Genomic DNA, 14970 nt, shown 5'->3' with positions numbered 1-14970 from the left:
TCACTGCTCATGTCCTGACTCACCTGAAACGACACAGGATAACCATGGCAGTGGTGAGGGAGACGAGAGAGGTGCTGTATCCCACGGTGTATAGAGCCTTCACAGATAGATAGTAATAATCCTTAGGACACAAAAACAACACAGTTAAAAAGTTCATCTATGGTCACATCTTCTTTATTCTGTCAAGGTGCGGGGGGAACCATAGGCAGGATTTGTTTCCTGAGCATCCTGTTTGTTTTCTCACCCTGGGTTCCCCTGAGATCTCACTGTGTATTAGAGCATTGCTCTGTGTTTGGAATAGCTTTGGGTCTGAATGTCATGAAGATTATTTGTCAGTGAGCTAGCAAAGGCTGTCTGTATTTCTTTGACTACTGTAAATGTACCTGTGGAAAAATAAAGTTGGCTAAGGGGTTCTTCACTAAACAGGGGAAGAATTGGGGGCTAACCCATGCTTCTAGAAGTTACAAGTTGTATCAATAATAAACATTCATATTCTTGAAATAGTAGTAGGCTCAGAAGAATTTAAATCTTTCTTCTCACATTTTTATGCCTATAAATATCTGATTGCTTCATTCTAAACACCATCAAATCAGAACACGACCAAAAGCTGGACAAAAAGCAGCCTCCTGCTCCCCCCACTTCATTTGTTTTTAGTTATAAGATTAATTCCTACCTGGTTATCAGACTCTGTTTCATTTTCATCAAAGCCGCAGGCATCGTAATAATGAGGAAAAGGTTCAGACCAGCCATCTTCAGTGCAGTTTCTACTGATGTCCCCTACGTCAAGTATAGTTGAGAATGTGACATTACTGAAGCAAACCCCATGACATACCATCCCTCTCCTTGGTACGACACCAAAGAAAACCCCACAGTACCACTGCAGGTATTATTTATCTGGCTATGCATAGAAGACTTAAATGATATCTTGAAAGCTTAATGCCATCTTAATGACCCAGTTTTACAATAGGCATCTATGGATGTCTGCTACTACAGCTAGTCACCAGAGAGCGAAAAAGATTTAACAAGTATAGTCAGTGCCTCTGGGTCACCAAAGATCTCATTCCCAAGTGGGCACCTAAACCAGGGTTCAGCTAAATATCCATTTGTCTCCATTGACTCTGAAAGGCATCTAGGGAACACAGCTTTGATGTAGACATGTACATTTCAGTTGGCAAAAGATTAAGTCCAGCGCTTAAGTATAGGTAGGAAGTTTGTGCTATTTAAGGTGATCTACATCTGAGGCATCTATATGGGACTGGCAAAGTTACTGTAGGATATATAAAATAGCCATTATGTGTCTATGGTGAGGCAGCTGGATTGCCCTCCTGCAATCAGATAACATATATCCCACTCATTTATAGAATCGTAGAATCCTTTTGGTTGGAAGAGACTCTTAAGATCATTGAGTCCAACCATAACCTAAATCTAGCATTAAACCATGTCCCTAAGAACCTCATCTACCTGTTTTTTAATCCCCTCCAGGGATGGCGACTCCACCACTGCCCTGGGCAGCCTGTTCCAATGCCTGACAACCTTTTCTGGGAAGAAATTTTTCCTATTATACAATCTGAACTTTCCCTGGTACAACTTGAGGCCATTTTCTCTCATCCTTATCTTCAAGGCTCTAGTTTTTCAGGGCTCTAATCTGAAAGTAACTTTGTGAGAAGGGTCTGTGGGAAAACAAAGGAAAGATGGAATGGGAATCTCTTCCCTGTCCCTGTCTCCATAGCCATACATTCATTTACATCCCCAGATCCACAGTGTGGCTTCAGGTGACAATTTCAAACCTATTTCAGAGCTTCTAACTCTGTCAATTATTACTTCAAATCCCAGTTTATAACCTTACTCTAAGGCAAGTGTTTGCAAGGAGGCTCAAAACTGACTGAGAGGAAACTGCTTTCTCTTTTTCTCTCTTTTTACTCTAATTGTTTGGTTAATCTCATATATAAAGTCTAGCTTCTAAACGGCTTTCACTGACACAGTCAAAAGGCTTAAAACTATATCAAGAAACAAGAGCTGGGGGTAGAAAATTGTCACTTGATACTGACTTTGTTGCTGAGGCTGCCCAAGTTGGGGTGGCCCCCGTGGAGCTCTTGTTAAGCACCATTACTCTTGCCAGAGCTCTGTGACCTGGTTGGAAAATTAAAGCTGAGCTGCCGACTGCACTTATTCCTCTCCAGCACAATAGAACAGTTTCAATTTATCAAATTATTATAGTTTTTGGAGTTTGAGCTGTACCTTCACCAAAATTGATGGAAATGTCTAGTTTATTTATTTATTTATTTTAAATAATGGTTTTGCTGCTTCACATTCTTAGAGCAGTTTATTCAAGTAGCTCATAACGCCAGCAGTGACCTTATTTTTAGAGGATCTTTTTGCCATCCATGTGGAAGAATATATCTATTTAATCACAGCGTTCGTTTAAGAACATTGCATTACTTGGCAAATTTTGGTAAATTACTCTTGCACATTCATCCCCGGTTTTCTGTGGAAAATAACCACTGAATCATGGTGTTGACTTCCCTTAACGCCATTTAGTAATTACTGGTAAGCAGGTAGATATAATTTATAACAACACACTTACTAGATTGCAATTCTCAATAGCGGAGGAATAAATTTTCATAACAGTGCTAAAAGTAATGCACCAGAAAATGTGTCACCATAATTAGAACTGATTAGAAAATAATACTTAAATGGCAGGAGAAAAAGCTTGGAGCTTCCTTTTTAACAGAGCTAAAATGAAAAGATAAATATTCCATGATTTTGTTTCTTACCTAGGGGAGACTGGGCTGTGCTTTCCAGCAGGTCATAATCACCTATAAAAGTGGAAATTCGGTATGAAATTGTTTCTACTGTGTTTTCTATTAAGACCCAAACTGGTCTCTGCGGAAATCAGTGAATAGAATCCAATTGATTTTGATTTGTTTGGATCAGGCCCAAAGGCAAAAAATACCTGAGTCTATCTTTTCAGGAAGTAAACACAGTTTTACTTATGAGTTTAAATCAAAGTTGGACATATAAAATTAATAAATTGCTACCGCAAGAGCAAGTACATAGTTAAAAACCACATACAATTGAATTAGGATCAATTTTATTGTAAAAATATAAAAGTCAGTTATTATCTCATTAGAAATCTACATTTATATTCCATAGATATTTAAGTATGGTCATTTTTCACTGAATTCATGAAAAATTATTTCCATCTATCAATGACAAAAAGCAATAACATTGTTTTTATGTAAGACAGTTTGATTTTGTGGTTTTAGGTTAGATCACATTGAGGCCTGGAAACTCAACAGATTTGTATTTTCACTTTTTATCACAGTGTTATAATGAACGTCATGTATTCATTACCATAATGATTGATACACAAACAACTTTTCAGTTGATATCATCAGGTACTCTACATACAATTTTTGAGAACAGAAGTACATAAGAAGTAGCGAACACAACTTCTTACCTGCATGGGTTTGCCCCAAGTTATCCACTTCCCAACCTGAAATTAGAATAAAAATAATTAATTTGATCTTGATAACAGCTTGCTTCCCATAAGAGGAGTGGATGTAGCAGTGGCCAGAGAAGAACCACAAGAAAACTTTGTTTAAATCTTGTTTTCAAGATCAGTACTGTATATTCATGGGTGAAAAGCGCTTTTCAGGAGATGGTTGATTGCATTGTGTTGTTAAATCTCTGGTTATCATGGAGTTTCATCAAACTCTAGGAGGGATATGAAAAAGAGATGAGGGAGCTTTTTTGTGGTTTTGATTGTTGTTGATTGTTGTTGCTTGTGTTTTATTTTGTTTAGGTTTTTGTTTACTTTTTTTGGGGGGGGGGGAGGGGGGAAGGAAAGTTCTGAAATAATAAAGATTCACACATTTTCAAAATATTGTGTCAAAACACATGCTGAATTGTATACCAAAAATACAGAATTTACTATAGGAAATCATAAATGTTTGGGCTTGTGTTAAAATTTTTCCTTTTCCTTTCTTTTGTCCTTCCAAAATAAATTGTTGGGATTATCTCAAACTGTTCTCCCATCCACCCTATTAAATACTTAACCCAAATTGCACTGAAGGCAGGGTTTTCCAAATCCTCAGTGGATTTTGGCTCAAGCTCTGTGTTGGGGGATGTGTAATGAGATGTCTTAAGCCACCGAGTGGTGCTGCTGCATCATGCACAGACAGAAACCTGAAAATCTGTCTGCAAATAGCTCTGCCCACCAGAGAAAAAATGTTTCCAACATTTCATTGACCGCTATGGCAGGTTAAATGTTTAGATTAGCTTAGTTCTGTAATCCCCTGGAGTAACCACAGGGCTTCAGGTTGTTCTTCTTAAAGAGCTGTGAGCATATGGTCAAGTCTTAAAAAGGGGTTGGAAAAGCCATTCGCCAATTTGTATGAGAGGTTTTTTTATTAAAAGTGAAATCCAAACAAAGGTTGATTTGATCCTATGGGAAAGGAGAAAAACAAAACCTAACGAAACAAAATAGTAAAGAGAATCTTTTCAGCAGAGCATAAAATGCATTTTATACTTGTTTAAATTCCTTATCATGTCATAATTTTAAATATACTGATTTTTCACTCTCTAAAATAAATCAGATGTGTGTTTGTGGGTTGGTTTTTTTTTTAACTTCTAAGTTAGAAAACAGAGGATTTAGTGTGAAGATGATGGTGGGAGACTAGAAAATTAAGATGAAGCTTCGGGTAGGCCGTACTGTGTATTCATCATCAAACCTACACATTCAACCCACCAGTTACTCCAAAGGGTTCATCGAACACCCTTGGTCTCCTGGCTTTTCTGCCCAACTCCAGCTGCTTTCAAGATTTCACATATGAGAATTATTGGATATTTGGAAGTGTTGGGTGGGTATACTAATTCTGAAGGGAAGGAACCAATGCTCTGAGCAAACATTTTCTAGCAAAGATCCTTCAACCTGCTCCATCAGACTAAATTATCAGATGCTGCAGATGCGCTACGGCTGTCCTCCAGATTCTTGACAGAATAACAGGGATGCCTCTGAAAAACATTTCAGGCAGATCTGTTTCCCTCCTAAGCCTACCAAAACCTGGGTTTATTAACACTGATATAGCTCAAATATGGATACCCATGTTGCTAAAATCTGAATTCAGAATACCAGCTTTAGGATATGCGGTGGGAATTTTCACATGGCAGAAGATCAAGGAACAACCCACTGTTCCTCAATCACTGTCTTCTATAGTGTCTTTTCCAGCCTGCTGCCACTCAATTCATTAGGTCACAGTGGAAATGGTTCCTTAAATGAGGTTGCCTCACTCAATAGCCTGACCCACGGAAGCAGAGTAAGATGATGATGATGCAAAAAAATTTCCAAAAAAACCTTTTGACTCATAAAAATCCAGTTTTAGTTTATCAGTTGTACAGTGTGGCTTAAATCCTGAAATGTGATATTGCAAACTTTCTAGAATACTTGTTGGAGGAAACCAGGTCAATATGAAGTAGAGTGAAGCCTGATGTGCCTGGAACCTTGGCACATTACACTGATCAGAAAAATCACAGAATCACAGAATCGACTGGGTTGGAAAAGACCTCAGAGATCATCAAGTCCATCTCTTGGTCCAACTGCAGTCCATTGACCAGATCATGGCACTAAGTGCCATGTCCAATCTCAGTTTAAAAACCTCCAGGGACGGTGAATCCACCACCTCCCTGGGCAGCCATTCCAATGCCTGACCACTCTCTCTGCAAACAATTGCTTTCTAATAGCCAGCCTAAATGTCTTTTTTTAAATGGAAATGTTTTAATTTTTTGCCATTTCACTCCTATAATATAAAAGAGAAGAAACAGAAATTGATGTTATTTCACTCATAGTATGGGAGGTAGTTGTTTACACTGGTGTTAAAATACTAGATTTTAGTTCATTTTGAATTTCATTACATCATTAATAACAGTTGAAAATTTATACTAATGTAAGTTTTTTAAAAAATAGGGGGTTTATATATATTTTTAATATATATACCCATATTATTATTGCATTTTAACTGTTTCGACATTATGAACAGATTCATATTTTCAATAATGTTAATTTTCTGACTGCTGTAAGAGCAAACTTGGATTTATTAACATATTTTTCTACATCTGAGTCCTTGATAATGTACTGAAGAAAGTTCCAGCACAGTGTTTTACTATACAGGCTTTTAGGCTTGATCTATCAACCTAATTTTCACTAATAAGCTACTGAAAGTCAATTAGATTTCCACTGAACATTATGCCCTGAATTACAACTAGAAGTCAAAGTTCAGCTGATGAATGTTGGGATAACATAGATACATATACAATAATATTTGTGTGTGTATATATATATACACACACACACACACACACATATATAAAAAGCACATAATGAGGGAACATACAGCCACCATCTGGCTTTAAATTCCTGCATTCTGCTGCTGCCCATCTTCTGACACCATATGTTTATACATCCTGCACCAGAATATGGATGTTTACGTGACGGAAAACTGTGCCAATGGCTATGTTTGCTCATGTGTATGAGAGTGCAATGGAGTTAATCTGGATTATTTCTGTGCTTAACATTTAGCACATCTACATGTATAGGGACAAGATCTGAGCTTGTATTTGAGCTGGGGTTATAGGAAGTCTAGACGTAGAGCAGTCCTCCTCATTTTTCAGAGTACTACTCTGAAACTGTATTTTTGTGGAGTTGTGGTGGGTGGGTGGTTGGTTGGTTGGTTGGTTGGTTGGTTGGTTGGTTGGTTTTTACCTGAGTGCCTTTATGATTCTAGACAAACCTCAGCAAACTTACTCTGGTATCAGTGATGTAATGGACAAAACTATAGGGCATGTCACTGCATGGGCCTTCACACAAGTCCTCTCATTGCCTTATTCTTAGGACATAAAAAATAAGGAACTGGTGCTTTGGACTTCACTGGTGAAGTAGAGAAAGCCAATGAACATGATTATGCAACAGGCTGGATGAAATACACTACTCTCCTAGAAATAAGCCAGAAATAAAATATGCTTTTCATCTGCATTTTCATTAGAAACTGATTTTTCAGGATTTTAATTCAAGGGTTACAGTCGTGTCTTACATTGACACCTGTGCTCCTCACATATAGTTAAATAGCAGCTCAGTCCAAAGTATGGAAAGATGGATCAAACAGCAGCTGTTAAACAGTGTCTTAGAACACCATTTTTAAAATCAATAATTGCTCATGTCAGTCTACAAACTCCCAAGGAAGCTAATGTTATCCTTGACAAAGGATGATTTACCCAGTATATTGGTAAATATTGTTATTCACAGTTTTACCAGACTGAATATATGTCAGTCTTTGGGATATAAAGCAAATATTCCATTCGTGTTTTAACTGTCATTATTAATTAGATGTTATTTGTAGTACTACTTAGAGACCTTACAGAAGACCCATTAGAACTCTGAAAGGTCATTTCCAAAGACCAAGCAGAGAAACCAAACACAGAAAATATTTCTTATTTCTGTTTTCTACACAGAGAAGTGAAAGAGAAGGGGAAAACAAAGTCAAAGGACTTGCCAGTGTCTCCCCATGGAGTTAGTGGCAGAGACCCAGATACTTCATGCCCTTTTCTTGCACATTTATCAGACTTTCTTCATTGTTTTTCATTTGGTGAGTCCAAGAAAACATAAGTACCTCGTTGCCATCCTCCAACACATGAGAAATTTGATGCAAGCAATTGTTGCTTCTGATATAAAGCAAACAGGACTAGCAAAGCCAAAGCCAAGAAACAGCCTGAGCACCATGAGCCTCGGAGCTCAGTGCCGCCTTTTAGATCATCCTCTTCATGCCAAACTTGTGCTGGCTGCATTCGGTGTCAGCTGGCATGGCAACCGCTTTATCTCCCATAGATTTGTTTATCTGAGCACAACTTGCATTTAACCCTTTTGTTCTAGCATTTGTCCCACATTAGTGGCAGGAGAGAGAATTGAAAGGGTTCCAGAACTATTCTGGCCTGAAACGGCTTGCCCGCACCCTTCCCTTATTCTTGTTGTTTCCATTTCAGTATTATGGGTTGGAGGACTGGTTCACATAGGTAATCCCCTCAAAGGTTGGATTTCAACAGCTTTGAGATCAACGTGCGAAGCTCACACTGTTTTTATTGCATGTTAATTCTCTTCCTTCAGAAAGTGCAGAAGCTGGGGCAGAGAGAGGTTATAGAAAAGATTTCCTATGATCACTTATTATCATGCCGTCCAGCTATGTGGATAACAAGCTGGTTAGGCAGGAATTTGATTTTTTTTTCCTGTTTCATATAGCACTGATTAGAAGCTTAACATTTAATTTATAAAGACGAAATAAATCAGCGAGCTCTCACGCCCGGCTCCACAGCATCCACCATGCTGTGGCTTTTTGCTCCCTTTCCTATTGCTGCAATCTGTTCAGCCGGCTGGCAAAGCCGCAGTCGGGAACAGCAGTTTGCTCAGCAGCTCTTCTGAGGGCTCTCTGAGCATCTCACACAGCTACCACTTGCACGCTCTGCCCGCTGCTCCTTATGCCCTCTGCCCACTCCTGTGTCTTCTGTGGTGGTTGCACAATGCCTAATAAGATCTGGAGCTTGCAATGGGGGAATTGATGGCTCTTCAGCACCTTTTGTGTCCCACTGTCCCTGTCCTCATGTATGCCTCATGGTTGGTGCAAACCATCATATCTCCCCACCTCAGGGCATTGTGACTCCTCACATTCACCTTTCCTGACTGGGAAGGTAGGAGGGGTGGAACTATTGGTCAACAGACAGGGTCCTCAGCCAAGGAGGTGCCCAGGCCCAGAGAAGCTTCTGGACCGTGTTCCTAATGATGACAGCCAGATCCAACCAGGTTATAAAACAGGGCCCCTGCTGAAGACCCCCTTGGAGTGGTCTTCTCAGAGCAGTGGGACTGTGAACAGACCCCTTGGCTCAGATCAGGGGTGCCATCTAAGGAGACTTCCCAGGATTGACTGCCCTCACCTTCTCCTTGGGGAGCGGTATATGCTTGAGTGAGCCCTTGCCCACCCTGGGCAAGTGATTGTTTCTTCTGAATACCCTTGAGTGAAAGAGGCTTCTTGTTTTTGTGAGTGGGTGCATGCACACTGAGGATCCTCATTCTTGTGTGGTTGTACGGCAATGAAATTATTAAATGTTTATTAAATGTTGTCAGAGTGCTGAATAATTTTAGATAGACCCCATTTTTAGTTGGTTCTCCAATAAACAGTTCTGGCTAGAATTATTAAGACTGTTTAGAGCTTGTCGTCTGCCTAAATTGATTTCTGAGGTGCCTCCGTGACATGTTGGCACACATGATCTCAGGTGCACACTATCCAGCCATCCCAGTTTCTTCATTACTGCTCTTTTTTGGGGGGGAAAAAAGTGATCCAGAATCAGCAGCTAGGTCTTTACAATCTAATTAACAGGATTTATAGAAAGTGGCAGCCAGGCAAAGTTTGAGAGCACACGGCCTTACAGGTTCCCACACCTTTCCTTAAGCTAAGTGCTTCCCTCCACTCCTTCCAGGGGTTTTGGTCTCTCCAGACTCATGCCCCATAGACAATACTTTTAACTACAGAATGAAAGTCATTGGCTCACTTAGCATTTACTATATATTGACATTTGCCTCATCAAAGGGATTGGTGAGCATAGTGCTTGCATAAAAGATGGCATGCAATTAATTGGTATTGTTCACTGTATTTAGAAAACAGGAAAATTGAGGCAGAGGGAAATTAAGGGTACGATTGGGAAGCCTGGTTCAGATTTGGATGTTTGAGTAAGAACTGGTCCCTAAGGACATCTGAGGAACTGATCCTGTGGGGCAAATTTATCCCATCCAATTTGCTCACTCAAAGATAAGTTGATCTGTTTTTTAAGTCTCCTCCCATAAACGGTAAAGAAACTGGCACTTCAGGAGGGTGATTTTTTGTATACATCTACCATAGGATCAGGTGAACTGTCTTCTGCAACTTCTTTGTTACCCAGTGGTTTGTGCAAAACATTGCAGTAAAGGCAGTGATGGAATTGATAAACAAGTCCTTCCTTCCTATATCCCGTAATGATTTCACGGCACATGGTTTAATGACATAGAGAAAAGAAGATCCAGTGAATCATGCCTGGAAGTCACGGGAGAATACCAAGGAGGTCTCATATGGAGAACATAAAGGCCGGAGTATATAAGGCTGGCTGAAGCAGGACTGATGCAGAGATATGATCAATAACACATAAGGGAGATTATGATTTTCTTCTTCTCTTCCTCTTTCTTATCAAAGGGTATGAAACTAGCAGCAGACTGAGGTCACCATAGCAACTGCAAGGCATCATCTAAACATTAAGTGTATCCTTCCTATGAGGCTGGCTCTCATAGGAGCATCTATCAGAGTGCAAGATCAATGCAAACACTATTGAAGGGTCTCCTAGCTCCAAAGAGGGCATGGGTGGTATTTCAGAGAAAAGCAAATGTTTTTCAAACAAGAAACAGAAAATAAGGAACATTGACCAATGGAGATTATCAATTAGGAAATAAGTCTCAGAGAAGAAAGCATATTAAATCACTTGCTTGAAGGTGAGAATGAATGTTTGCCCACCACACCTAAAATCTTGCAGTCAACTGGAACTACTTTTTCAGTTATTTGAGTCAAGAGGAGAAACAAGTATAGGGCAAAGGCTGCTAGTAAAGGTTGAAGCATCTGCCAATGTTGCACCTATAGTGATACCTCAAAGTGCTACCTTTTGCTGTCCAAGTGTTCTCTAAACTACTCAGCAGCTCTCAGCATATTTCACCCTTGCATGCTTGCCAGAAGTGAATTATTTATTATATTTTTCCAAGGCCAAATTAGGTTTCAGATCATAGTGACAAAGATCTTGAGCTCTGTTATGACTTTACTCTGGCCACAAAGATCTTGAGCTCTGTTATGACTTTACTCTGGCCACTGCAGGATGGCACCTTGCAAAGGACCAAGGATTTGATCTTGAACTGAAACGGTCTTGGTCACATTGTATTAGTATCAGAAGCACTGAGTCTTATGTCCCCATAATTTGGTGGGAAAGACCATAATACGTCCTTTTCCTGTAAAAAAAATATCGATGAAGCCTTAACTACTTGATTGGAAATGTAGATAGAGCTAGTATTCTTTGATAGCAATGTTTTCCTCCCATTTCCCTCTGCATTGCAGATAGAATTTGTGATGCCGTGAGCGGGGAAGCGTGCTTAATTATAGCCTGTTTCCCTCGCTTTGGAAAAGCTGAAGTAATCCCACAGTTTTACTGCCTGTGGAAAGCTTGGGGATGAAAATCAGCAGGAAATGACTTGTTATCTAGTAAGCACTATCATCTTGGTTATTGGCAAGACTTACTATTTGTAACTTAGACACTCAGTAGGTCTCTTGTACTCCTTTATGTCACTGTTTTTTCTAGGACTTGCTGAAGACCAAGCAACAATAACATATATGCAATCTGCAGACAGCTTTGAAAGTTCTCCAAAACCTTTAGCTGGTAAATGTATTAAAAAAACAGATATCCTTGCATTGAAGATGTTTCTGAATGTTATGTAGAATCTCACATAAAGTGAAGGATAAAACTAAGGTATACACAAATACCTGATTGCTTCAAAGACTGATTAAGCTCTGATGGATCATTAGTACTCCCATGATGGAAATGCTATGGGATGGATCACGTCGAGTTTTCAGAGACTACTCCTTGCTTTTGGGGACTTTTTTTCCCCCCTCATTTTCATGCAGGATGTTGAAATATCCACCAGGGGTGATATGCTTGAATAGAAATCTAGACCTTTGCATTGATCTTTTGCCTTGTCTATTTGACAGGCAAATGTAATTTCCAGTTTCAGCCTGCTGCAATGCCAACCTCAATTTCAGCTAGTAGCAAAGAAATCCTGTATCTTCTACTTCACTTGAAAATAAGTGAAGAATCTTCTAGATACATTTTGTTATTTAGAAGTCCTCCGGTCTTTAGCAGTCACCTGTCTTTACCAAAAAATATCAATATATAACCCAAACTATTAGAAACTGTAACTTGCAAATATTTTCAACAACTTCTACCTTGGGAAGACAATTACTTGTATTGTCTTTTCATCCAGTTTGGGAGTTACATAGCATTTTCACAGTGGTATGTAGTCAGCACTTAAAGACTTTACCAGGGCTATTTCCCCAAAAATTACACAGAAGGGCTTTCCGTATATGAACATGTAGTATCATTACCCTTCTCATTAATTTGTCTCTTGTCATCCTGTTCTGTTTGATTAAGAACAACATCTAAAGTCAGACAGGAGAAAGAAGTCACAGATGGCTTCCCAAATCCAATTAACCCTGCAATCATAAACCCTGTTGTCCACCCATGATATCTCTAGTGCAGTATAAATGGAGTTTCGTGTTCTTGTGACAAAGCCCTTGAGTGTCTCCCAGTGTTTAGTGGTATCAGTAATAGGCTACTTTTAATTTCTTGTTCTCATGAACAATCAAGCTTGTTGACTGGACACTGAAAGCAAGTCAAACACTTCAAAAGTATGAGAATAGGATATAATTCCTCTTAAACTCTGTAATACCTGGATACCTTCTTTATTCTACTGGATTTCGGTTAGGACCCCTTAATCGTGGTCTCAACATAGGATGTGTTTCATGTGTTTGGTAAAAATTATGTACATTTTCTCTAACATAGCAAACCACGCTTTGTAATACTGTTCTTTTGGGTGTAGCAGGTAGTGTCCTAGACTGAACTCTAGATAAAATGCTTAATTGCTAGAAGATTCAGTAAGAGCTAGTCCTACTTATTATTTGGATTTGTGAATGAAAGCATTTTCTCAATGTAGAGCATATGGCAATGCTCAGAAACTGCCTATTGTCATTTGTATTAGTTTCTATGGCAAATCAAAGTTCTAAAAATATGCTCATTTCTGCTCTGGCTATTGGGTTTCTTTCAATAATCCATTTGAGTAATGTGGCTTTATAGGTTCCAGAATATCTCTGGTGTGTAGGGCAAAGACAAAAGCACAGACTTGGCTTCTGTAGATTTCCACTGCTGGGCAATATCACCTCTGGGGGAAAAAATATATATATATATGTATATATATATATAAAAATAAGGGAAAAATAACAAAACAGAAAATTTCCAGCCATCTCTAGGTTTGGGTATGTCATACTGAAAGGCAACATCACAGCTTGACACACTTTATTTTTCTCTTCCTTTTCCAGGATACCTTGGAATGCTTTAAATATACCCCATTCTAGATTGCCTGTCTCTGGAGGTGGTACTAGGAAGGGACTGGAGAAAGCATAATATACAACAGTGGCAGCACGGAAGTTATAGCTCCCAATGAAAATAAAATTGTGAATTGATGGATATCAATCAAAGAAATGGATGTTGAAGTGGATGATAAATTAATATTTAGGAACACTTCAGAAGGAAAGTCACTGTAAATCCTTAACCTGCCAGATTAGAAAAGACTTGGGAGTGAATATTTGTTTTTAACAGGGAGAGATTTTAAGAATGACTTTCTTGTTCACAGTCTGCATCTAAAAGGTAATAAAATATCCTGGTGATTTGGAGGAGTAGAGAGTTGAAATGAAATTTTCCAAGGAAGGGTCAAAAACCCACAATGCATAGAATTTAACATCAGGCTTTCTGTCTGATGTTGACAGCAGTTCAAATGTTACTCTTCAGTTTAATTGCAGTGAAGGTTAGAGCATATTTGCAATTTAAAAACAGCAAGAGCTGATATTTTTAGCTAAATTCATAGATAATTTTTTTCAACAAAACATCTCTTCAGGTGACAGTTTAGTTGGTTAATTTTTATCTTGTAGACTCTTTTTTATTGTTTTCTGTCTCATTTTACTGCATTTGGAAATCAGATATCCAAGCCAAGGCAGCCAAATTCCTTTCTGAAATTCATAAAACAAACAGTCCCTTCCACTGACTTAATTCATCTCAAGATAACCATTTGAGGCAGGTCAGAAGAAGCATCTTCTACAAGTACCCACTGTTTTCCATTTATTGAACCAGAAATTCATGTGATTAGTACAGACACCCACATATAACTTAGTTATCCAAAGTTAAATTCTACCCCTTCTTTAAGATTAACACTTCCCAATTGTATGATTTCCCTGTTGTTATATAAACAGCTGTACCTGCAGGTGCTTCAGTACTTTGTAGGATAAACTTTTTAAAGTAAAATTTCAAGTTATTGCTACTGTTTGTAAAAATTATTTATGGCCATATAAAAACATTGCTCTCTTAAGAAAGAATATGCTATAATTAAATATCACTGTCAGTGCCTAGCCTAGTTATATATTCTAGGAACATAGCAACAGGCAGAGGACACTATAACAATTTATAAAATGTGATTAGCCTTGTCTTAGAAACATTTTACTTATCTAATAACCCTTTATTTAAGGAACCATCATAAAATGTGACTTTTTTATTAAGCCCTCATTGAAGCAAATACACTTGGCTAATTAAAATTAGCAGCAATGATAGTGAAAAACTCATGCTGATTGACTCAGGAGAGTGATTATGGATGTAGATATTTCCACCTTGGGGTCACCAGTGCAAATCCAGCCAGATCTGTAGAGATTTCAAACTACTCCAGATTAAATGTTTATTTGTTTATCTAATGAACTATGAATCTTGGTTTTGTTCCTGCTGAACAGATGTCCAAAAAGCCCTCAAACTCAGCACTACAAGAGGTAACAGCTGTCACTTTTGTTAGTGATCCTGTAAGGAAATCAAGCAAGTGGGACATATGTTTACATTGGACTGACTGCTCCTCCCTTAGGTCACATTGTCACCCTGCTACAGGTCAGATGTGAAGTGCAGTATGGAAACAAATCTGGAAATAGGTCCCTCATGACAACAAAGCCCTTGAGGTGCAGGAGCGAGTTGAGAGAAGGGAACGGAGCTGGGGAAGGGTCTGGAGCACAAGTGTGATGGAGCGGCTGAGGGACCTGGGGGGTTCAGCTGGAGAAC

At 38.8% G+C, this 14970-nt stretch overlaps 1 protein-coding gene across 3 annotated transcripts in view; it reads right to left on the bottom strand.

Annotated features, from left to right (window-relative positions):
• ADCYAP1R1 (ADCYAP receptor type I) overlaps nucleotides 1-14970 on the bottom strand; it is a gene marked incomplete at its 5' end in the record, with an annotated part of 112949 nt that overhangs the window by 36142 nt on the left and 61837 nt on the right. For all 3 annotated transcript variants that reach the window (XM_080339706.1, XM_080339707.1, XM_080339708.1), the window contains 4 exons: nucleotides 24-121; nucleotides 674-777; nucleotides 2775-2816; nucleotides 3461-3496. In XM_080339706.1, the coding sequence (XP_080195832.1) occupies nucleotides 24-121; nucleotides 674-777; nucleotides 2775-2816; nucleotides 3461-3496 (280 nt within the window). The remainder of the gene's footprint in view (nucleotides 1-23; nucleotides 122-673; nucleotides 778-2774; nucleotides 2817-3460; nucleotides 3497-14970) is intronic.

This window comes from Nesoenas mayeri (genome assembly GCF_963082525.1).
Source record: "Nesoenas mayeri genome assembly, chromosome: 2".
NCBI classification, from domain to species: Eukaryota; Metazoa; Chordata; class Aves; order Columbiformes; family Columbidae; genus Nesoenas; species Nesoenas mayeri.
Note: the sequence above shows the minus strand (reverse complement) of the source record. Positions and strands in the feature narration are given on the sequence as shown.